General features: G+C 48.2%; 1 protein-coding gene across 2 annotated transcripts in view; it reads right to left on the reverse strand.

Annotated features, from left to right (window-relative positions):
* Nucleotides 1–25,233, reverse strand: part of GNL3L (G protein nucleolar 3 like) — a 37,287-nt gene that overhangs the window by 9,629 nt on the left and 2,425 nt on the right. For both annotated transcript variants that reach the window (XM_058658609.1, XM_058658610.1), the window contains exons 2-12: nt 18,917–18,957; nt 16,964–17,071; nt 16,166–16,282; nt 14,717–14,800; nt 14,415–14,550; nt 13,090–13,193; nt 6,516–6,660; nt 3,508–3,595; nt 2,134–2,308; nt 1,902–2,044; nt 1,464–1,600 (exon numbers count right to left, since the gene is read on the reverse strand). In XM_058658609.1, the coding sequence (XP_058514592.1) occupies nt 1,464–1,600; nt 1,902–2,044; nt 2,134–2,308; nt 3,508–3,595; nt 6,516–6,660; nt 13,090–13,193; nt 14,415–14,550; nt 14,717–14,800; nt 16,166–16,282; nt 16,964–17,071; nt 18,917–18,957 (1,278 nt within the window). The remainder of the gene's footprint in view (nt 1–1,463; nt 1,601–1,901; nt 2,045–2,133; nt 2,309–3,507; nt 3,596–6,515; nt 6,661–13,089; nt 13,194–14,414; nt 14,551–14,716; nt 14,801–16,165; nt 16,283–16,963; nt 17,072–18,916; nt 18,958–25,233) is intronic.

Consider the following 25,233-nt stretch of genomic DNA (forward strand, 5'->3'; position numbering starts at 1 on the left):
CAGCACTGGAGCCAACTCCTCTGACAAACATTTTTCCCACCAGCCTCTCCTCAACCCTCTCTCAAATTCCAAGTCTCAAGCATTAGCCTTCCCAGAGATGGGGTCCCTCCTGACCCATCCAGCCAGGGAAAAGCATCACCCTAAGAACATGAGCTCCACATCTCTCACTCATTCGCTGACACAAAGAGTAATTCAAGTTCACAGAAAGGGGAACCAACTTGCCCAAAGCCACATGAGGAATACACTAGGAGGCAGGCCTTGCCCTCGTCTGCAATCTGAGGATGCTACCAGATCCAGCAAGGGAGGACTACTGGTCCCAGAGAGAACCTTAAAGCCCAACAAGGGCTTTGTTGACTATTCCATAGCATCCACAGACAGGCGCAAAGAAAGGCCCACCTTTCTTGGACAGAATAAAGAAGGAAGCAGGAGCCATAAGGCACGGCTAGAGGGTAGTGGTGAAGTAGAACAAATATTCTCAAAGTTTCTAAAAACCATACCTCTGTTGCAGCAAATAATCATCTTAGTAACCGCAAACATTTACTGAGTATATGCTATATGCCAGGCACTACTGTCTTAAGGTTCTTTTACATAATAAATATTCACCACTACCTTATTGGGTAGGTGCTGCTGTCTCCATTTCACAAATGACATCAATGAGTCGAGGAGAAATAAAGTAACTTGTCCAGGATCACACGTACCAGGAAACAAAGCTTGGATTTGCATCCAAGCCATTTACACTTTTACCTACCTAGGTACTCTCAGACTTCAGACAACACGGTGGGACACTGGTCTGAAGGCCACTTCAGCCTGTCACTGACTATATGCTTTTCTATGATTTGGTTACCTTGCCTGCGAATGGGGCTAAGAAGGAGAAGCCTGCTAGAATTACTGTGAGTTGCGATTGGCTTCTCTGCACAATGGAATTACCCAGCTTAGGGACATGAACCAGAAGCCACCCTCGCCTGCCCTTTGTAAATCCCACCTGCCTACGTACTGATTAAATGACCACTTGCGGGCCCGGCAGCGTGGCCTAGCGGCTAAAGTCCTCGCCTTGAAAGCCCCGGGATCCCATATGGGCGCCGGTTCTAATCCCGGCAGCTCCACTTCCCATCCAGCTCCCTGCTTGCGGCCTGGGAAAGCAGTCGAGGACGGCCCAATGCTTTGGGACACTGCACCCGTGTAGGGGACGCAGAAGAGGTTCCTGGCTCCCGGCTTCGGATCGGCGCGCAGCAGCCGTTGCGGCTCACTTGAGGAGTGAAACATCGGACGGAAGATCTTTCTCTCTGTCTCTCCTCCTCTCTGTATATCTGACTGTAATAAAATGAATAAATCTTTTAAAAAAAAATGACCACTTGCTCAGCGTGTACTTCCCCTCACTGAACACTTGGGGTGGTATCTTGAAACAACTCCCCTTCCCAGGATCATGAAGCACAGAACGAAGCACACCTGCCCACCGCACTTACATTCCATGGTATCTTCATTGGCCTGCTCAGTATCTTCAATGTCAAAGACCTCTGTCATCTCCTTAACAATCTCGGCACTGATGTGGGCAGGCAGCGTGTGGGTGGGTGGTGGTGGTGTATAGAAGCTGATCTTCCCACTGCATTGGGAGGAAGGGGGACAGCAGCAGAGATGTCACTGATAGAACAAATGACCAAAGACGATGAGTTCACAAGCCCGAAACAGTGAGGAACTAGAAAACTTAGTGGTTTCCGAGCAAGAAGTTGAGCTGCTGGACAATCACTGGGCAACCTATCCAGAGCAAGACAGGATCTGACACCTTCGTCAGCCCCTGCCTTGCAGCCAGACCAGGCTACCCCCAGAGCTGAAATGAACACAGATGAGCTCTACGGAGCTGAATGTCAAAAGGCCTCACTCTTCCGCCCAGTCCCCTTCCTCACCTCACCCAGTCAGCCAGGACAGCTTTGGCTGCTTGCTCCTGACTGTAAATGCCTCCTTTCTTCTTCTTGCCCAAGCGGTGGGCCACTGCTGTCAGAAACTGCTCAGTAGTCTGGAATCCAGAGATCCCATAATAACTGGAGATCTGTCAAAGAGAAGACGGAGAGAAACTATAAGAGGCATGAAAGGCTCTTGCAGTGGGGTAGGGCATTGGCCAGTGGCCTTGCTACGTACCTCCTCCAGGTTGCAACGCTGCAGGATGGTCTCAACTGGGGTCACAGGGTCTGCCAGATGTTGCACCTGGATGCAGTTGCGCAGGATGGTGCCCACCTCGGAATTGGGTCCTGGGACAATACCTGGAGCATCCAGAAGCCTGATGAACTTGTCTAGATGGACCTCCTGCATGAATCTAGTTAAGAAAGAAGGGGTCAGGCATGATGATTCCGTGGCTAAATCCTTGCACTGAATGCACCAGGATCGCATATGAGCTCCAGTTTGTGTTCTGACTGCTCTACTTCCCATCCAGCTCCCTGCTTGTGGCCTGGGAAAAAGTAGAGGACGGCCTAAAGCCTTGGGACCCTGTACCCACATGGGTGACCTCCACGGGGAATCTCCTGGCTTCTGACTTCAGATTGGTTCATCTCCGGGCATTGTAGCCATTTGTGGCATGAACCAGGGGACAGAGGATCTTTCTCTCTGGAAATCTGCCTTTCCAGTAACAATAAAAATAAATCCAAAGGAAGGAAGGCAGAAGGAAAAGAAGAGAAAGAAAGGAAGGAAGGAAGGAACAAACAAAGAAAAAAAAGGCAGGCAGGCAGGCAGGCACGTTGGCCTGGGTATATGTGGCATCCTTTAGGTTCCCGTCTTAAAGTTGGGCCTGAACTGGGATAAAGAAAGAGGGGAGGGTGTGATATAGAAGATGCTGGAGAGACATCAAGCCAAGATGCTCTAGGGCCCTACAGACCTGGGACCAACCCTAACCCAGCCTCTGCCACAGGGGTTCCTGGATAAGCTTCTGACTCCAAGCCTCAGCTGCGCCCTACTCAGCTACAAGGTAGCTACTCATCAGCAGAACATGAGGAGGCTGGTGCCACATTAGCCTTGTGGCTGAATAGTCACCTTGCATGCACCAGGATCCCATATGGGCACCAGGTCATATCCTGGCACTCCACTTGCCATTCAGCTCCCTGCTTGTGGAGTGGGAAAGCAGTCGAGCATGCCCAAAGCCTTAGGACCCTGCACCCATGTGGGAGACCTGGAGGAGGCTCCTGGCTTCAGATCAGCTCAGCTCCAACTGTTGCGGTCACTTGGGGAGTGAACCAGCAGATGGAAGATCTTTCTCTCTGTCTCTCCTTCTCTGTGTAAAACTGACTTTGCAATGGTGGTGAGGAGGAGAAGAAACACGCACAGCAGGAGCTGCCAAGTGGGAAGTACCCAGATGACTGCCTAACCCCATGCAGGTTGTGACAGGTAAGTGAGGGATCCCATGCCAGGAGCAGAAATCAAAAGAGTCCCGAGATGAGGAAAGGGCCAGCGGCTGGAGGTGTGGGAGCTGAAGGGAATGGAAGGAGCAAGGAGTTGTGGGGCACGGAACAGACAGGTGCTTACTTCGTGACTCCAGGAACAGCGCCCACACTGCACGCACGGCTGCGCTTCAGGCTGTTGATCAAGCTGCTCTTGCCAACATTGGGAAGGCCTGCAAAGCAGCAGCACATGGCTCAGGAGCCGCAGGAACGTTCAAGTCCGCGTGTGACGGAGGCCCAGGCAGGCACAGGGATGAGGCCACAGGAAAGCCGAAAGTAATGCCTGGCCACCTGGCCACCTGGCCACCTGGCCACCTGGCCTCCCGGCCTCCCAGCCTCCTACCCTCCCACACCAAGCCCTGACCAACCTCCAGCAGGGCCTTTCTAGCTCTCTCCTGCATTTGGGAGCATGTTAAGTAGATAGGTCTTTCCCTTGGGATCTGACACCCACCTCCCACACCACGAAGCTGCTGCCTTAGAGAGGTGCTCAATGCAAGACCTGGTACACAATCCAATGGAAGGTGGACATCACCAAGCCACTGGGAGACGCAGAACTATCTGCAGGGGTGTGCCAGGCTCCCCGGGCAGCTACCTGCTGGCGCTGTATTTCTGTTTGGCTAGCCTGAGTAGCTTTCCGCCTGTCCTCGTGTTTTCCCGAGTGGGTCTCACTCCACTCTCTTTCTGTGTGTACTGTTAATATACACATCCTCTCTTCCATATATGCCTGTGTTTATCTCCTGTGCAAGGAAGTTTCCACGGGTGTGTGGAGGGGGTGGCTTCGCATCCTAAACAGCACTGTCTACTCCCTTTTCAGCCTGTCTCCATCATCTCTTTCTCCGTCTAGCTCTTTGTCTTCAGCATCTCTTTATCTGCTGGCTTGTTTCTCACTTTCGCCATTGTCCTTTCCTCTGATTCTCCCCACTCTACCTGGAATTCCCTCTAAGCCAATTCCTGTCCATCTCTTTCTGTCTCTGGGAACTTATTTATATATATGTTACTCCATATTTTTTTCACTCTCTTGCTCTGCCTCATTAACACTCTTTATATGTCTCTATTTCTTTATATGCGTTCGTTGGGGGTGGGAGGGGGCACTTTAAACAGTCCATGGAAAAATGGACAGCTTACTGGGAGGTGAAAACATAAGCTTAATGAAAGCCAGCATGATGCCACAGCAAGCTAATCCTCTACCTGCACTGCTGCCATCCCATATGGATCCCGGTTCATGTCCCGGCTGCTCTACTTCCTATCCAGCTAATGGTCTGGGAACACAGCATCAAGTTAAGCTACCACTTGCAATACAGACATCCCACATGGAATGCCTGGTTCAAGTCCTGGCTACTCCTGGCCTCTAATCCAGCTTCCTGAACACACACTGGGAGGTAAGAGTCCACATCCCACTATCTGGGCTCCTGCCACTACATGAGAGACCCAGATGGAATTCCCAGCTCCTGTCACAGGCTCACCCAGCCCTCCTGTTTCAGGCAATTGGGAAGTGAACCAGCACACGGGCAACTGCTTTCTCTATATCTCCCTGTTATTCTGCCTTTCAATCAAAAATTAAAGATTAAGAAATCAAAATTCATGCATTTTTTCTTCATAGCACACATAGGAGCTGTCTGATGACCCCTTGTATGCATGGATTTCAAAAAAAAGAAAAAAGAAAAAAATGTATCCCCAAACAAATTTTTAATTCCAATTTCTATTTATTTTTCTTGGAAAGGCAGACTTGCAGAGAGAAGGAGAGACGAGAAAAAGATCCTTCGTCTGTTAGTTTACTCCCCAAGTGGCCATGATAGCCAGAGCTGAGTCAATTCAAAGCCAGGAGCCAGAAGCTTCTAGGTCTCCCATGCAGGTGCAGGGTCCCAAGCACTTGAGGCCATCCTCCATTGCTTTCCCAGGCCACAAGCAGGGAGCTGGATGGGAAGTGGAACAGCTGGGACATGAACCAGTGCCTATATGGGATTATAGTGCATGCAAAGAGAGGATTTAGCCACTAGACTATTGCCCCGTGCCCTAATTCCACTTTCAATGAGCGCTTTGCAGTCCCCTCATCTGAGTCACCATGGATATGTCTGTGTATTTGCCTCTCAGGGACTCAAGAGTGCACCAGTCTATCAGTGGGTGAGGCTTTCTCTGGGTACGTGTGTGTCTTCCTGAGGCTCTATCTGCTTTAAGAGAGCAGAGCTGGAGTAGTGTGAGTAGGAAAGGCTGACATATTTTGCTCCTGGACCAGTAGTATCTGTAGATGTGCCTCTCCCAGGCCTGTACATATCTTTCCACGTGTAGATCTGTCTGCGGTGCTGTAGGTGTACTGAGGTCTATATGTGCACTCCTGTGTCAACTTCTCTGCGTCTATCTCTGACAGCCTCTCTCCTGCTCCACTATCTCTGCTGCTAGCATCCTTCCTTTGTGCACACATGCCTGCCTCTCTTGAGACACAGGTGTCCATCCCTGGCATGCCCCTTTGCAGGTATTTATACACATACGTGTCTCCCTGGCTCTATCCCCCTGTCTCTGCAGGCATCTTCCTTTTCACTGCCTCCTCTCCATAGTCCAACAACTCTGCCTTCCAGCACCCTGGTTCTTTTTCTGAGGCTTCTCAGGGCTGTGCATCTGTATGTTCGCAATGCCCAGCTCTTTCCAGTGTCTCTTTTGGGTTCGTTTTCTCTCCCAGATGAGCTATCTCTGCTCTCACAAGCTCCCTATTCCCACTGCAACAGCCCTCCCTCGATACCCTGGGTTCCTAAAAGGCCCAGCTTTGAATCTATCTTGTCTCCATGGGGTCTTTTCCCTAGTCTGAGGCTGTTTTGTCATCTGAAAAGGTGGGTGGTCACTTCTCCCTCCCATGGCTCTGACAGGATGACATGGTGCCAATTCCAGGGCTGGCACCACACATTTGGTCCACGCTTCAAACACTTATGATACAGTGGTGAATCAGTGTGCCTTCCTACCCCCGCCAATCCAAAGCACAAATCACAAAATCCTTCCTGAGCGCTCCTCTCTTTGCCAAAAGAGCAACACCAAGTTCTCAGGCTTGTTTCCCCTGCTGTCCAAGGCAGAACCTGCGCGTTGCGCCTGTTTGCCAGGCCTTACCCACAACACCCACGCGGATGTGGGTGCGCACTTCACCAAGGCGGCAATAGTTCCCCAGAACCCTCATGAGATTTTCGGCTCCAAAACAGGCTTTGCTTTTCAGCAGGGACTCCGAGGCCTGATCCACAGGCACGTTACAACGATTCTAGAAGACAAGGGAAGGTATAGAAGAAACCTCAGGAAGGAAATGCAGTCTGAGCCCAGCTTCTCAACTTCCAAGGAAGCTTTCAGACTCCCCACTGGGGCTTTCAGCCTGTGAACAGGGGCCTTCTCCCACAGGCTGCTTCCCTGCTCCCTCTGCTATCTGCACCTCCCGAGCTCTGCCTCAATGATTCTCTTTCGCCCCCACAGCAGGATCATGTGTGCAGGCTTACTCCAGACAGGCCAGAATTCACCCAGCTCTACCTCTCACAGACTGATACTCTGCAAAGCCTGCGTCCCTTCTCTGGGCTTCCATGCCCTCATGGGCACAACAAGGATGCCTGTTCTCCCTACCTGTGCAGGGACGACAGCAACTGGCCACGGCCTATATGGCCTGGACTCCTTATACAAGGCATGAAATTCCAGCCTCCAGGTCTTTACTCTCGATGCCACCTCCAATACCAAAAATATCTTTCCCCCACTTCTCCCATTCACTACTTCCTCACCCGCATGCTTTCTGAAATCACAAAATTGGAATTAGCCTAAATAGTCAAGCAATAAGAAACAGTTTCAAAAGGTGTATCCTTCAAGTGGAATAAACTGAAATACAGCTTTTAGAAAAGGACATTTATCACCTTCTGGCCATCAAGAAGACCAAAAACCTGGAAATGGAATATCAAGTTTCTCGAAGATTTAGACATTCAATGCTTTTGAGGGCTGGCAAAGGCATAGGGCAGCGGCCCTCTCCCAGTCTTCTACTGCACTGGTGGGAAGAGCCACTGGCATAGCCACAGCTAGACAACTGGCAGTACACAGGAAGAACGCAAAAAGCATAACGCCTTTCCCCATCTCAGGACCTAACCTGCACAAACGATGGCCCACATGCCAGCAAAGTATGGGCACAAACATTTATGTACACACTGGTCATAATGATGGAAAACCAGAAATTAAATTTATTTTTGCCACCCCAAAGGTATATCTCCATGGAAATAACTCTAAGAAAAAAAATCACAAAAGAATATAAGAAAAGATACTTCAAAAAGTTCATGGAGCAGCCAGTAATATGGCATAGGCATATTGAGCCACTGCCTGTTAAGGACCTAGTCCTGGCTACCCCATTTCTGACGCAGCTCCCTCCTGATAATGCACCTGAGAAAAACAGAAGACGGCCCCAGTGTTTGGGCCGCGTCACACATGTGACAGAACAAAACAGGGTTCCTGGTCCAGCTCTGGCTGTTATGCACATCTGGGGAGTGAACCAATGGATGAAAGATTGATCTCTCTCTCTCTGAATTTCAAATAAATAAATCTTCAAAAAAAAAGTTCATGGACACTGGAATGAGATGTTAAGTTTGGTACCAAAAAAATTTGAAACCCATACAATTTTGTTCTTAATACAGTTTTAGTAAAGTACGCATACACCTTATTTTTACGGATCTCTACTGCCTGTGGTGCCGACATTCCATAACTAAGTGCCAGTTCGATCACAGTGCCAGTTCAACTTCAAGCTGCTCTGCTTCTGATCCAGTTCCCTGCCAAGCCATCTGGGAAGCAAGCAGCAAGCAGTACAATTACCTGGGGCCCTGCCACTCATGTGGAAGACTAGACGGACCTCCAGGCTCCTGTCTTCTGACTGCACCAGCCTAGCCATCACAGCCATTTGGGAAATGAATCAGTAGATCAAAGGTCTCTTTCTGTCCCTCTTTCACTTTGCCTTTCAAATAAACAAATCTTCAATTTAAAAAAAAGTTTTTGCAACAAAATAAACTTAACTTTTTAAAGATTTTTTTTTTTTTATTGGAGCGTCAGATATATAGAACGGAGGAGAGACAGAGAGGAAGATCTTTGATCCACTGATACACTCCCCAACGGGTGACAACAGCTGGAGCTGAGCCAATCTGAGGTCAGGAGCCATGGAGCTTCTTCTGGGTCTCCCATGAAGGTGCAGGGTCCCAAGGCCCTGGGGCATCCTATACTGCTTTCCCAGGCCACAAGCAGGGAGCTGGATGGGAAGTACAGCTGCCAGGACATGAACCAGCACCCATACGGGATCCCGGCCAATGCAAGGCAATGACCTCAGCCACCAGGCTGCTGCATCAGGCCCTAGTTTTTAAATACAATTTCCATGAACTTGTTCAAGTAACTTCATATAACACCTCAAAAACAGTATTTCCTGTTTATATATGACCTATGCATGTACAAAACCCAGCAAATGTCTGGGAAGGACACACTCCAAACTGAGAGCGGTTGTCACTTCTGGGTACAGAAAAGGACACCAGAGTTAAGGTAGCTGGGAAGAAGATATTTAAGTTGTAACTGATCTTATTTGTTCTACTTTACTTTTCAATAAGTTTAACATCAGGTGCAAAACAAAAAAAAAGTTCCCTAGCACGGAATCTTTCCTTTGAACCTTCTGAAATACTTTAATAATGTACTGTGAAAAGGTATTCTGAGGTTAAGTGATATGATTTGTTTTAAAGAAAAAAAATGGAGGTTTTCTTAACAAATAGTTAACTATATTAACTGTATTTTCCAAATTTCCCATTAACATCATGTTTTATCCTCCCAACTGAAAAAACAAAAGTTTCCCAAGGAGTGATAATCTGGGCAGATTGAAATGAAACTACTGACAAGTTAAAGTTGGAGCAAGCCTTGCGGTGCAGCAGGCTGGGATCCCAATGCCCAAGCCACAAGCTGGCATATTCACATCCCCTACTGCTGTGGCAGCTACTCTACTGCCGACCCAACTTCCCCACGTGGGGGAAACGGATGGAGTTAGGCTTTCAGCAATCCTAGCTGTTGCAGGCATTTGGAAAGTGAAAGAGCAAATAGGAGATCCCCCTCCAAACACCACCCAACCTTGCAAATAAATTTGTAAATGAATCTTTTTTTAAAAAGTCACCAGTAAGAGGAGAATCAAGATGGCAGAATAGGGTAAGGACACGTTTAAACGGACGGAGAAACATTAAATCAGAATGAGGCAGAGAGGACACTTTCCAGGAAATAGGAGAAGACAGAACAACAGCAGAGGGGTACATGGAGACTGACAGACATGGGAAAGTAGCGGACATAATGGTGTGTTGTTGCAGTGACTGATACTCCAGCAACATTCATCTAACGGCGATCAGCAGCCAGAACTCCACCAGCAGCCAGAACTCCACCAGCAACCAGGTGGGAAGGGACTTTCACTGGGAGCTCGGGAGGTAAACCCAGACAAAGAACTGTCCATCCTGCTGGTCCGTTTGATTTCACCAGGAGCAGAGACAGAGCAGCAAATCCCAGATGGGCAGCGTGGGAACAGGGTGGATTTCACAGCCCAGTCAGTCCCCTAGAGCCAAATTGGGGGCCATTTTGCTTAAGGAGGCAAAGGCAAGGGAAAGGACTGAGCATACGCTGAGCTGGGAATGAACTCATTTCAGACTCAGTGAACTGCATCAACATGGCATTCTACAGGTTCCACCCAAGACAGGTCTGGGTAGTCCTTAGATCTGATGGCCAGCAGATCAAGAACTGCAGTAGTGGTATGTCAGGCACCATTTTGTACACTGTGGCAATAGCTTTAGGACTGCAGGGGACAACAGTGAACTGCGCATGTGCTGAGCTCACGAGTACCCACTGAGTTCCGTGGATTGCACTGGTCCCACAGGAAAATAATACCGACTGTGGCATCATACCGGTCAAAATAGGTCCGTGTGGCACCCAGACCTAACGTCCAACAGGTTCCAACAAGATCAGCGCCACCAACAACCTAGCTATACAGGACACCTGGTACCTCCCTAATCCTGGGACCTGCTCCAATCGGAAGTGGGAGAAAGGTTGCAGTGACAACAGTGCAGCCTCAGCATGGTGTCACAGGAGGTGGAGAGTGGTGAGCCAGGAGCTGGGGCTGTGGAGACCATGGTGGAAATCTAACATAAGAACCCAGACCTGGAACTCGCTGGAGGGAGTGGCACAATTGGCTGCAAGCAAAGAGTTGTGTACCAACTGCAATAAGTAAAATCAAACTGTAGACCTGTGGTGACACAGCTTAGAAACCTGCCCCAAGGAGCAGACTATGCCAACCAGAAGTACAATGACCAAGAGCAAAAGAAGAGACAAAGGCACAATGAATATTACTGAAAACTCTCCCTGCAAAGGAGCTAAACCCTATGCCAAACTCAGAGTTAACTGAGAAAGACATCGAGAATATGAGGGACACAGAATTCAGAACACTCATTTTAAGGCTTCTGATCAACAATGAGAAGCACATACAAGAATTCAAAGAATTAAAGGAATATTTTACACAAGCAATAGCAGCAATAAAGCAAATCAAGGCTGATATATCAGAAACTAAGAACACAGTAGAGCAAATTAAAAATACAGTGGAGAGTCTCCAAAATAGAATGAAGCAAGCAGAACAAAGAATCTCAGAATTGGAAGGTATTTCCTGTCATTAGTGGGAAACAAACAAACAGCTGGAAGCAGAGCTGGATCAGGCCAAAAAAAGTATTCAAGAATTGAAAGACACTATTTAAGAGGCCTAATATAAGAGTTATGGCAGTCCCAGAAGGTGCAGAAAGAGAAGCTGGGTTTGCAAATGTATTTAATGAAATAATAAAGGAAAATGTCCCTGATCTGGAGAAAGAATTGGGAAACAACATCCAGGAGGGGCACAGAACTCCCAACAGGCTTGATCAAAGCGATCTTCACCAAGACACATGATTATCAAGTTCTCTTCAATCGAACATAAGGAAAAGCTCCTTAAATGTGCATGTGAAAAAAAATCAATTGACATATAAAGGAATGCCAATTAAACTCACAGGAGACCTCTCACAGGAAACTCTACAGGCAACAAGAGAATGGAGTGACATATTCCAGATTCTAAAAGAAAAACACTGTCGGCCTAGGATAACATATCCAGCAAGCCTTTCTTTTGTCTTTGAAAATGAAATAAAATTCTTCCACAGTAAAGAAAAGTTAAAAGAATTTGCCTCTTCCAAACCTGTCCTACAAATGATACTTCAAGATGTTCTCTTGACAGAGAAGAGGAAGAGCACCCAGCAAAACCAAAGGCAAATGGGAAGAACATCCCAGTAAAATGACACCAGAAGCTAAACCAATGAACAAGCCATTCCTAAAATGACAGGACCAAAGTACTACACATACATATTAACTCTGAATGTAAATGGCTTCAGCTCAATCAAACATCATAGATTAATAGACTGGATTAAAAAACAAAACAAGGGCCCAGCAGCATGGCCTAGCAGCTAAAGTCCTCGCATTGAATGCCCTGGGATCCCATATGGGTGCCGGTTCTAATCCCAGCAGCCCCACTTCCCATCCAGCTCCCTGTTTGTGCCCTGGGAAAGCAGTCGAGGACGGCCCAAAGCCTTGGGACCCTGCACCCGCTTGGGAGACCCGGAAGAGGTTCCTGGTTCCCGGCTTTGGATCGGCACAGCACCAGCCGTTGCGGCCACTTGGAGAATGAATCATCGTACGGAAGATCTTCCTCTCTGTCTCTCCTCCTCTCTGTATATCTGACTTTGTAATAAAAATAAAAATAAACCTTAAAAAAATACCATCTGTTTATTGTCTGGAGGAGACACATTTCACCAACAAAAATCAGCAGAAACTATATCGCATGGGTTGTGATGTTTTCTGTTAGTTTCTTCTTTTCAAAACATTTTCTTCTGATTAAATTCTTCAATGACTCCTAGATCATACAGTAGCATCATTTTCTTCAAGAAGGTTCTTGATTTTCATTTCTTCAGCTACACATTAGTCATTTAATAGCATGTTATTTAACTTCATGGTGTTGTTAATTTCTTTTTTCTCCCTGTTGCTGATTTTGTTTTGTGGCTTTTCATTTAAGGGGATATATAGTAGCTGTATAATGGAGACTGTCATATCTAGTAACATGCTATTTAACTTCATGGCGTTGTAAATTTCTATTTTTCTTTCTATTGTTGATTTTGTACTGTGACTTTTTATTTAAGGGAATGTACAGTAACTATGAAATGGAGACTAACATATCCAGATGTGAGGATACAATGCAGTATGCACCTCTACTTCCAGACAAAGATGGACTTACAATGAAACTGTTCACTATATCTTGACAATAGGATGCTGGACTCTCTGCCATTGTCCATTCCTGCAATGATGGACATATGACTGTGTATGAAGAACTATACTTTAGTAATGATACAGAGGAACTAGGTGGGGGGGCGGAAATTGGGGTGGGGATAAGGGAAATGCCAGGAGCCAGTGGAACTGTATCATAAAATGATAATAATAATATAAAATGTAAAAACAAAAAAGTCACCAGTAATAAAAAAAATTGCTTCAATATAACTCAAAGCTAAAGTCCAAATTCAATTACTAAAAGGAGTCCACTGCACAGTCTAAGCTGTGATCCTCGTAACCTTGGCCTCAGACAACCACAAATGAGGCTTACCAGGTTTTTGACTTGATGCTGGGTGCTGGCCTTAAAAGCCACAGTTGGCAGCTCGTTCCGAAGGTAATCCAGCCACTTCTCCACAATGTTCTTGGGGACCAGGTCTAGGGAAAATTGGAACAGATGATCAGGGTACAACACCTTCATGGTTCACTGCAAAGCACCTGCCCACACACAAGGCTAGCCTGACCTCCTCTCAGCAAGCCTCTCCATCAGTTTGCCGGTCCCCATGCAGTCCCCAGATTGACATTAAAAAGCACAGCCTGGTCTATGGGAAAATGTGGCTCTCCCTGATGAGGACGCTGTATTCTCAGGAAAGTCACACTAGCTGTTTGATCCCAAACATCTTCCTTTCAAGACAGGGTACCCAGAGGTCTCTTAAAGACCTCTCTGCCATCACCTCTCTGGATCATCGCAGGTTGGGCCAAATGCCAAGAATTACCCTAACAAGAATGAGTGCCATTGCAAAGTACCAACCATATACTAAGCACTTTATCATTACTTCTCACAACATTGTGAGGCTGCTTGGGGTTGGTATTATGGCTCACCACGTTAAGCCACTGTCCACAACACTGGCAACCTATATCACAGTGTCAATTTGACTCCTGGCTATCTGCTTCTGATCCAGCTTCCCGCTAACATGCCTGGGAAGATGGTCCAAGTATTTGGGACCCTACCACCCTTGTGAGAGATGTGGATGGAGTTCCTAGCTCCTGGCTTCAGCCTAGCCTGGACATTTGGGGAGTGAAGCAAGCAATGGAAGATAACTGCTTCTCCCTCTCTGTAGCTCTTTCAAATAAATCATTTTTTAACAAAAGTCTTCCTAGCTTGGGACACTTCTGGTCCATATCACCACTAGAGAAGTAGAAACTCTCAGAGGCGATAAGACTTGTCCAGGATCTCAGGGAGAACAGGTTGCACGGGTTGGATGAAATCCAGATCTCAGTGACTCCCAACCACCTTCTGGATCCATGTGCTCTCCTGCTCCAGTCCTGGGCTTCCAGCTTAGGGAAACAGGAGCTCTCCTGGACTGTGTGCTCACAGAAAAAGCTCAAAACATCAGCAACAGGAAACCAAAAGGCAGACAGGCTCTTGACTCCACTGCCATCTGCCACCTGGGGCTAGACACCATGTGTGTGTGTGTGTGTGTGTGTGTGTGTGACCTCTAGACTACATTCCTGGCTCTGAAAACCTGGAACAAGAATTCCTATCTTACACTGACTATCATGAGTACCACTGAGTTGTTGGATTGCTGTGTCCAATCCAAGTTAGTCTTTCAAGAAACCTTGGTCCTTTCCTGCCCTTCCCAATTCTGGCACACCTACCAATCTTGTTCAAGACCAGGACCAGCTTCTTATTGCCTTGTGCCTGCAGGACAGCTTCCTCCATCTGGAAACAACGGCAGCCCAATGGGTCTCTGGCATCCAGGACTTCCAGAACCACATCAGAGTATTCTACCACCTGCCGGGCAGAAGAGAGTGGTTCCAAGTAGGGAAGTACTGGACAGTAGCCTCGGAAGCTTGGGAAAGCAAATGTCGCTGTCTCAGGTAAAATCAAATCAAAATGGAGAGGAAATGGGAAGGGATCGGGCCCTGCCCAAAGGGCCTCAAGAACTGGACCCCCATACCTTACGAAATTCTTTATAATAAGCCTTCCTCGTAGCCTCATCATCCAGCTGAGGAAACATATTTAATTCCTGCAAAACTTCTTCCTAACAGAGATAAAAAAAGAGAGAGAGAATAATCCAGAGGAGGATAAGGGGAATACAGCAGGGCTTTGGTAACCACAAGAAGCTGGGGAGGTCACGTGAGTCTCGGCCCAGCGCAACTGGAAGAATGCGAAGACACCGTGAAGGTCTGCACCCACGTGTACGCTGAGCACCAGCTTCAGATCTGATTGTACACAGTGGGGAAAGGGACTGTCCACGGGCGACAAGAGAGGGGGCAAAATACATTTTGTTAGAAAAACGAGTCTTGGGCCCGGCGGCATGGCCTAGCGGCTAAAGTCCTCGCCTTGAACACGCCAGGATCCCATATGGGCACCAGTTCTAATCCCGGCAGCTCCACTTCCCATCCAGCTCCCTGCTTGTGGCCTGGGAAAGCAGTCGAGGACGGCCCAAAGCCTTGGGACCCTGCACCCGCGTGGGAGACCCGGAAGAGGTTCCAGGTTCCTGGCTTTGGATCGGCACAGCACCAGCCCGTTGCGGCTCACTTGGGGAGTGAATCATCGGACGGAAGATCTTCCTCTCTGTCTCTCCTCCTCTGTGTATATCTGGCTGTAATAAAATGAATAAATCTTTAAAAAAAAAAAAAAAAACGAGTCTTGGGTGCCAGATGCATAATGAGAATATATACCAGAAAGGCAGGCCAAGGAGCCTTAGGAGACGAATGCCTTTGCATAAGTTTCTCTCCGTCTCTCAACACTCCCTTCCCCCACACCCCGAAATCCCAGTCACACCTCTCTTGGTCCCTGACCCAGCCACCACTTTCAATCTTTGGATTCAAGTTTGGGAAAGAGGAGCTCTCTACGGCTTGTGCCAGTCACAAGTCAGGCTCCTTTACTCCCTCTTATCCTCATGCTTCTTGTCTCCAATATTTTCTATCCTTGCCACAGATATCCCACTCCAACAACCCACACAACTCTTGGCTATGGTTTAAAAAGGGTCTGTCCCCACCCAAACTCATGTTGAGTTGGATCCCTCAATATGACAGCATGAGGAAGGGAGCCCAGGGGTTTGGGTCACAGAGCCAGAGCTGTCATGGAGAGACTGATGCTGTGTCACAGCAGTGAGAGGTTCTCATTGAATAGTTACTAGACCCTTGCGGCCTTCTCTTCTACACATGCCCAGTTGCTCTTGCTAAGACAGAACACAAGGCTTTCATCACATCTTGGATGTATATGCCTCCAGAACTGTGAGTTAAACAAATCTCTTTCCTCTATACATTGGCCAGCCTCAGTTGTTGCGGTACAGCAACAGAAAACAGACTTAAACACCTGTCCTGTCACTGAACAACGATAAGAGTTACTTTTGAGGAAACCCACACCGACTCCAGGGAAAGGGCGAGAGCTCTCTTACCTTGCGCTCAAACTCCTCCTGGCGCCTAAGGACATCCTGGCAGTAGCTCTCTATAGTCCTATGTCTGTGTCTCTCTTGCTCCCGGGCAGCCTGTTGCTTCTCCCTCATCTCTTCCACCTGACAAATGAACACACAGTGAGACTGCAGCTGCCTGGGACTGCAGCCTGTAGGAGGGACAGGGGGCACCTAGAAAAAGCATGGAGTGTGAGATGACAGAGATCTGAGGTGCAGGGGTACAGAGAGGGATCATGTGACAGCAGCAGACATAGGTTTGAGGGGAAGAGAGATGAAAAGAAGGAAAGAGTGGCAGAGAAAACCGGGGGTGTGAAGCACACGCAGAATGCAGCCCGGGCAGAGAACTGCTTTGGACCAGAGGAGAAGAGAGGACTAGGTCTTGGATTCACTATCAATGAGAGAGCAGCAAGAAGAGCAGAAGCCTAAGAGGAGGAGGATGAAAAGTGAGGTGCTCGGACTGCTTTAGGCAAAGCATGGCCTCAAATGTGGACAATTCCATTAAGATGAGAAAAGAGAATCATCTGTAAAATGGGAAGTCAGGGAAGACACTAGTAAGGACAGCAGGGGTAGCTGCAGTGGAGGGGTGTGGGCATAAGGTGGGCAACAATGGTCTGGGCCGAGAGGCAAAGGAGCAAACGGAGTACTACATTCAATATCACCATAATCTCCCCTCAGCCGTTCACAAACAGCCTCAGAACTCTAACAGCCCCAGCCTCCACCCCTCCACCCTTGGACAGATCCGACACTCCAGGCAGGCCAGCGCTCTCCTCCGAGAGAACTTACCCTCTTCTTCCTTAATTCAGCTTCACGACTGGCATGATCATTGGAGCGAACAAACTGGGAGGCAGAGGGCACGTCATGGTTTGCTCTCTTACCACTGCCCTTTGCTGGCTGGTGGGCACACAAGAGAAGAGAAATCAAACAGAGCTGACAGCTCCAGGCACATGAGCCCACCTAAGAGAGGCAGAGTCTAAAGCAGCTCCGAGCAGTGCAGCTGGTAGGCGGCAGGGGAGGCGAGAAGTGGGCCTTATGGGCTCTGTTCCTGAGACCTGCCCATCTGACTGGAAGATCTCTCCTCCTGAAGCAGGTAAGGATGAACTAAAGAACTCCAGATAGGGTACAGGGAGTGGCAGGTGGGAAGCTTTCCCAAGGCCAAGAGAAACGCTTTCTGGACAATTCACTACCAAACTGGCAGCTACTCAGAAAAACTGTCACATAATTCAGAAACCTCGGGATGGGGCCAGGTATCTGCAGCAGCATCCACCACACAGGCGGTGCTTCTATCCTCGGCAGACCACACTCATTCTCACAGCTCTAGCCCGAGCCTTCTTCACTTACATCATTCCCGGCAGCACCAGGAGACCTAAACTCTAGGGCCAAACATGATGCTTTCAACTCCTCATAAGAAGGAAGCACCTGGGAACAAGACTCAATTCCCAATTGTGTTACCGTTTCCAAAAAACTCTCTGGGACTCAGTCACTTCAAAAGGGGATGGGGTGGCCAGCACAGGCATAGCCTGCTAATCCTCCTCTGTCGTGCCAGCATCCCATGATGAGCGCCGGACTGAGCGCTGGCTGTTCCACTTCCCACCCGGCTCCCTGCTAACAGGCTGAAAATGCAGTGGACAATGGTCCAGGGACTTGGGAGACCTGCAAGAATCCCCTGGCTCCTGGCTTCAGACTGGCTCAGCTCTGGCCATTACAGGCATTTGGGGTGTGAACCAGCCGATGGGAGACCTGGCTCCTGGCTCCTGGCTCCTGGCTCCTGGCTTCAGACTAGCCTAGCTCAGGTCATTGCAGTCATTTACAGAATGAATCAGCAGAATACAGCAGATTTCTCTCTCTCTCTCTCTCTCTAACTCACTCTAACTCTGACTTTCAAATAAATAAGACTTTAAACATAAATTTTAAATAGGGGTGGACCTGGTGCAGTAGCCTCGTGGCTAAAGTCCTCGCCTTGGATGCACCAGGATCCCATATGGGAACCAGTTCATATCCTGGCAGCCCCACTTCCCATCCAGCTCCCTGCTTGTGGCCTGGGAAAGCAGTCGAGGATGGCCCAAAGCCTTGGGACCCTGCACCCATACAGGAAACCTAGAAGAAGCTTCTGGCTCCTGGCTTCAGATACGCTCAGCAGCCAGTTTGGGAGTAAAGTTTGGGAGTAAATCAGCAGACAGAAGATCTTCCTTTCTGTATATCTGCCTTTCCAATAAAAATAAATAAATCTTTAAAAAACTTTAAATGGGGGTGTGGGGATGGATGTAGCTAAGATGCCACTTGATAACTGGGATCAAGTTCTGGCTCCACTTGATTCTAGCTTCCTGCTAATGTGCCCCTTGTGACTCAACTGAGAGTCATGGGTTCAGGTCCAGGTTCTTGGCAGTGGCCTGGCCTATCCTAGCCATAGGGGTCATTTGGGGAGTGAGCCACCATTTGAGCATATACTCTTGCTCTCTCTAGTTCTCACACTATAAATAAAAATTTCAATGGGGATGATGATAATCTCAATCAAGGGAAATTGAGCACAAAGCAGCAAATGGTTTGTGGTAGGAGCTTCATGAACAGTGCTGACTGCTGCAGCCACCCAGAGAGGAAGGATCAGGCCTGACCCGCTGACTCCGCCAGTCACTCCAGTGTCTGTCACTTTGTGTGAGCCATTCCAACGGCCAGCAACCTGTTCCTAATTTGAACCCCTTTTCAGTGCGCACTCCTCACCTGAGGGCAGAGCCAACTTACCTTCTTGAAGCCTTTGGGACCATTACCTGCCTTCTTATTTTCTGCAAAACAAAGAGGAAAGAGCCATCGTTCACCTACCCGACATTTACTGACAACTACATCAAGACCAGATCGCCCTGAGAGCCTAGAAAACCTCAGCATGTCTGTCTAGAACCACACGAGGCCGACAAGCAGACGCGGACAATGGTAGGAGAAAAGGTTCTATTATATTTGGGGCAAACACCAACAATTCTACTAAAGGCAGTTCCATAAAGAGTGACCTAAATATGCACTTGTGACTGCTTGCTCCCTGCCAACAGCCCAACGGGGACAAGTCAACAATTTTAGTGCCAGGCAGAGATAAGGCTGCTGAAAGCCTGAGAAAGCGCTCAGAGGAGTCCCAGCACCTAAGCCTGGGCAAATGCCCTCAGCAGGTAGGGACTTTGCTGAAGCCACTGCCTGCAAAGTGATTTGACCTGCTCAGCTGAAGAGGCAGGGCAGCCAAATGCCCAGTCATGCCTGGATAAAGCCCAGAACTGAGAAGGTCTCTCCCCACCTTTAAGAGGGGCTCAGAAATTCCAAAAGAGGGAGGAAGCTCAGGAAGATCAAGATGCATCACAAACATATGAGCGACTTGGCGTTAGCACAGAAAACCAGCTTCACCGTCACTTCAGGCGGCACACACTGAGGCACAGTTAGTGCAGGAGACGGAACTGGAACACTATTGGAAATCCTCCTGGAAACCCAAGATGTTTCAAAGAAACCACGTGAGAAAGACAAAAATCCAAAAACTTAATACTGAATAAAAATGCAACAGATGTTGTGAAAAACAAAATGAATGGGACATCACTAACAAGATAATAAGCTACAAGACAAAGCGGGAAGCATACTTTGAACAAAGGAAAAAACAAAAACAAAATTCCAAAGAAATGGGAACAGGAATCTGAGGCCAGAGTTAAGATACGGGCCCGGCAGCATGGCCTAGCGGCTAAAGTCCTCACTTTAAATGCACCAGGATCACATATGGGCGCCAGTTCTAATCCCGGCAGCCCCGCTTCCCATCCAGTTTCCTGCTTGTGGCCTGGGAAAGCAGTCGAGGATGGCCCAAAGCCTTGGGACCCTGCACCCCTGTGGGAGACCAGGAAAGAAGTTCCTGGCTCCCTGTGATCCCCATTGCAGCCACATGGGGAGTGAATCATCGGACGGAATATCTATCTCTCTGTCTTTCCTCCTCTCTGTATATTTGACTTTGCAATAAAAATAAATAAATAAATCTTTAAAAAAAATAGACCTATCTTTAAAAAAAAAAAAAGAGTTAAGACACCACTGGTATGCCCACATCCTCATCAGAATGCCTGCCTCAAGTCCAACTCTCTGACCCCTGACCGGCTTCCTTCTCCTGGACTCTAGCAAACAACAGTGCTGACTCAAGAACCGGGATCCCTGCCACCCGTGTAAACCACCAAGACGGCCTTGCAGACTCCCGGCTTGCACCTCACCCAGCCGGCCTACTGCAGACATCTGAAGCATGGGCCAGTGAACGAAACCTCTACATTTCTGTCACACTGTTCTGTCTCGACAAAACAAAACGGTCCAAAGTGAGAAGAAACACTTTCTTTTCTTTTTTTAAGATTTATTCGTTTTTTTTATTGCAGTCATACAAACAGAGAGAAAGATCTTCTGTCAGTTCACTTCCCAAGTGGCCGCAACAGCTGGAGCTAAGCCAATCCAAAGCCTCTTCTGGATCCCCCACACGGGCGCAGGGTCCCAAGGCTTTGGGCCGTCCTCGACTGCTTTCCCAGGCCACAAGCAGGGAGCTGGATGGGAAGTGGAGCAGCTGGAATACGAACCAGTGCCGATATGGGATCCCGATGCATGCAAGGCGAGGATTTAGTCACTAGGCTAACCACAACAAGCCCTAGAAATATTGTTCTTAAATAACAGATCACATTTCCTGAAGTTGATGAAACTTCTCCAAGAATAAAGAAAAACTAGGTTGATATTGTCACTTAGTAGGTAAAAGCTATGCCTCCAGCACAAGCCTCCTATATGGGATCTAAGCCGCCAGCTGCTCCACTTGCAACCCAGCTCCCTCTAACGGTCACGGAGAGCCAGTGGAAGTCCTTGGGCTCCCACCATCTATGTAGGGGCCCAGAAGGAGCTCCCTGCTGCGGACTCAGAGAGGCTCAGCTCTGGCCGTTGTGGTTATTTGAGGGAGTGAACCAACAGAGAGGAGATTCTATCTCCCTCCCCTGTATCTGCTTTTCCAATGAAAAGAAACTGTAAATATAAATAAATAAATAAACCTCTTCTTATTCATTTACATTGCAAAGGCAGATATACAGAGAGGAGGAGAGACTAAGAGGAAGATCTTCCATCCACTGATACACTCCCAAGGTGGCTACAACGGCCAAAGATGAGCTGATCCGAAGCCAGGAGCCAGGAGCCAGGAGCTTCTTCGAGGTCTCCCACGCAGGTGCAGGGTCCCAAGGCTCTGGGCCGTCGTCCTTGACTGCCTTCCCAGGCCACAAGCAGGGAGCTGGATGGGAAGCAGGGCCACCAGGACATGAACCAGCACCCTAATGGGATCCCAACACGTTCAAGGTGAGGATTTTAGCCGCTAGGCTACCATGCTGGGCCCATAAATAAAACTTTTAAAAAGAAAAACCTCATGAGGGCTCGGCAGCGTGGCCTAGTGGCTAAGGTCCTCGCCTTGATCCCATATGGCCGCTGGTTCTGATCCCAGCAGCTCCACTTCCTCTCTATCTCTCCTCCTCTCAGTATATCTGACTTTGTAATAAAAATTAAAAAAAAAAAAATAAATCAAATCCTTTGGGACTCGGCAGCATGGCCTAGTGGCTAAGGTCCTCGCCTTGATCCCATATGGCTGCTGGTTCTAATCCCGGCAGCTCCACTTCCTCTCTGTCTCTCCTCCTCTCAGTACATCTGACTTTGTAATAAAAAATAAAATAAATCTAAAAAAAAAAAAAAAGAAAAACCTCATAAGTTTCCCAACACGAGTATCTAAAAAAAAAAAAAAAAAAACAATGAGAACCGGGCCCAGTGTGGTGGCCTAGCAGCTAAAGTCCTCACCTTGGGCCCGGCGGCATGGCCTAGCGGCTTAAGTCTTCGCCTTGAAAGCCCCGGGATCCCATATGGGCGCCGGTTCTAATCCCAGCAGCTCCACTTCCCATCCAGCTCCCTGCTTGTGGCCTGGGAAAGCAGTCGAGGACGGCCCAATGCATTGGGACACTGCACCCGTGTGGGAGACCCGGAAGAGGTTCCAGGTTCCCGGCATCGGATCGGCGCACCAGCCCGTTGCGGCTCACTTGGGGAGTGAAACATCGGACGGAGGATCTTCCTCTCTGTCTCTCCTCCTCTCTGTATATCCGGCTTTCCAATAATAATAAATCTTTAAAAAAAAAAAAAAAAGCTTACTAAACTCCTCACCTTGAACGCACAGGGATCCTATATGGTTGCTGGTTCTAATCCCAGCAGCCCCACTTCCCATCCAGCTCCCTCCTTGTGGCCTGGGAGTGCAGGAGAGGATGGCCCAAAGCCTTGGGACCCTGCACCCACGTGGGAGACCCAGAAGATATCCTGGCTCCTGGCTCCTGGCTTCGGATTTGTGCAACTCTGGCCATTGGGATCACTAGGGGAGAGAGTCATCGGACAGAAGATCTTCTCTATCTCCCCTCTTTTCTGTATATCTAACTTTGCAATAAAAATAAAATAGATCTTTAAAAAAAATGAGAATGGGGACCCAGCAAGATAGCCTAGTGGCTAAATCCTCACTTTGCACATACCGGATCCCAAATAAGCACCTAAGCACCGGTTTGTGGGACCCTGCACCCACTGTGGGAGGCCCAGAAGAAGCTCCTGGCTCCTGCTTCACATCATATGAGCTCCAGCTGTTGTGGGCACTTAGGGAGTGAACCAGCAGACAGAAAATCTTCCTCTCTCTCTCCTTGTCTCTGTATATCTGATTTTCAAAAAAAAAAAAAAAAAGAACAAGAAGAAGAAAGAAACTGTCTAGTAAAGAGAATGAAGCAGACAGCCTTCTCAAACCTGTAGTTCCGCACACTTGAGACATAAGGAAATCCACTCCAAATTTCCCAGAAAAGGAACTATGTTGCAAGCCAAGTTCTTGGACCTTGTAAATAGATCGTTCTTATGTGAATCTGAAATAAAGACATTTTCAGATGTGTGGACTATTACCTGTACTTCCTTTCTGGTAAAACTCCCAGTAAAAATAAAAATTAAATCAGAATAAATATCTCAAGCTAAAGGTAACAAATAGTGACATGCAGAATATCTACTACAATTTATTATTAAATCTAAAACAGAAAGCTGGGAGCAGACGTTGGGCCCCGGCGTTTAGGATCAACTCCCAGTTCTGCTCCGGACTGCAGCCCCTGCTAACAAAGGCCGGGAAGCAGGGGAAGGCCCATGGGACCTGGCTCTTGCCACACATGTGAGCGACCTAGACTGAATTCTCAGTTCCCAGCTCAAAGCTAGGGAGCACCTACAGGCTTTAAGCAGCAAACCTGGAGATGGGAGCTTCCTCTCTCTCCAATAAATAAGTAAAGCATGAAAGAAGAAAGGTGGAGGAGCCTGTGTAATGGATTATTTGGCTGCTCCTTGGCCTGCGAACAACAGCATCCCATATGGGCGCCGATTTGTGTCCTGGCTACTCCACTTCCCATCCAGCTCCCTGCTTGTGGCCTGGGAGAGCAGTCGAGGACGGCCCAAAGTCTTGGGACCCTGCATCCAAGTGGGAGACCTGGAAAAAGCTCCTGGCTCCTGGCTTCAGATGGGCTCAGTGCCGGCCAATGCGGCCATTTGTGGAGTGAACCAGCGGACGAAAGATTTTTCTGTCACTCACTCCTCCTCTGTAAAAAGCTAGAAACATAGCTAAAAAGCTAGAAATGTAGCTAAGCACTGCAACACACACTCAGAAAGGACTGTAGGGTCTGGTGTTGTGGCGTATCAGTGCAAGCCGCCACTTGCAACACCAGCAACCCTTCAAATCTCAAATTCAACTTCCAACCCTTCCAACGTGCCTGGGAGAAGCAGCAGAAGACAGCCCAGGTAAGGACCCAGACGGAGCGGCTGACTCCTGGTTTCAGCCCGGCCCAATCCTGGCAGCTGCAGCCATTTGAAGAATTTTTATCAATCTCAATCTCAATCTCAATCTCTCTCTTTCTCTAATAAAAAAAATTTAAAAGACAGCAACGGGTTAAGGGCAAAGAAATAAGTGGAAAATAAATTGGTAGGACTATGCATTTGACACAGCAGTCAAGATGCCGTTTGGAATGCCTGCATCCCATAGTGGAGTGCCAGGTTCAAGTGCTGCCTCTGCTTTGGATTCCACTTCCTGCCAATGTGTGCTCCGGGAGGCACATGGTGGTTCACGGGGCGGAGTCCCTGACCCACGCGGGAGACACAGACGGAGTTCCTGGCTTCTGGCTTCACTCTGGCACAGTCCGAGGTGTTACAGGCATTTGAGGTGTGAACCAGAAAATGGAAAATCTCTCCCTGTCTCTCCGTATCTCTGCCTCTTGTTTCATAATAAGGTGTTTTCAATTTTGTAAAATTAAAATAAAATGAGTACCAGCACAGTAGCCTAATGCCTAAAGTTCTTGCCATGCATGCTCCGGGATCCCATATGAGTGCCAGTTTGTGTCCCGGCTACTCCAGTTCCCATCCAGTTCACTGCTTGTGGCCTGGAAAGCAGACAAGGATGACCCAAGGTCTTGGGACCCTGCACCCGCATGGGAGACCCAGAAGAGCCACCTGGCTTTGGACTGGCACAGCTCCAGCCGTTATAACCACTTGGGGGAATCAATCAGCAGATCATTCTCTCTGTAAATCTCATTTTCCAATTAAAAATAAATTTTCAAAAATTTTTAAATAAAATGGAAGTAATTTTATTGTAGCAACTGTGAATTTTGAATTTCTCTGTTGAAAAACACACATATAGGGCCTGGTATCCTTGCCTAGCAGCTAAAGTCCTTGTCTTGAAAGCGCCAGGATCCCATACAGGCGCCGGTTCTAATCCCAGCAGCCCCACTTCCCATCCAGTTTCCTGCTTGTGGCCTGGGAAAGCAGTCGAGGACAGCCCAAAGCCTTGGGACCCTGCACCCGCTTGGGAGACCCGGAAGAGGTTCCTGGCTCCTGGCTTTGGATCGGCAAAGCACCGGCCATTGCGCTCACTTGGGGAGTGAGTCATCACTCTGTATATCTGACTTTGTAATGAAAATAAAATAAATCTTAGAAAAAAAAAACCATTAAAAAAAAAGATCCCCAGTCCCCTTTCCTGCCAAAGTACTCATGTA

This window comes from Ochotona princeps, chromosome X (assembly GCF_030435755.1).
Source record: "Ochotona princeps isolate mOchPri1 chromosome X, mOchPri1.hap1, whole genome shotgun sequence".
Lineage (NCBI taxonomy): Eukaryota > Metazoa > Chordata > Mammalia > Lagomorpha > Ochotonidae > Ochotona > Ochotona princeps.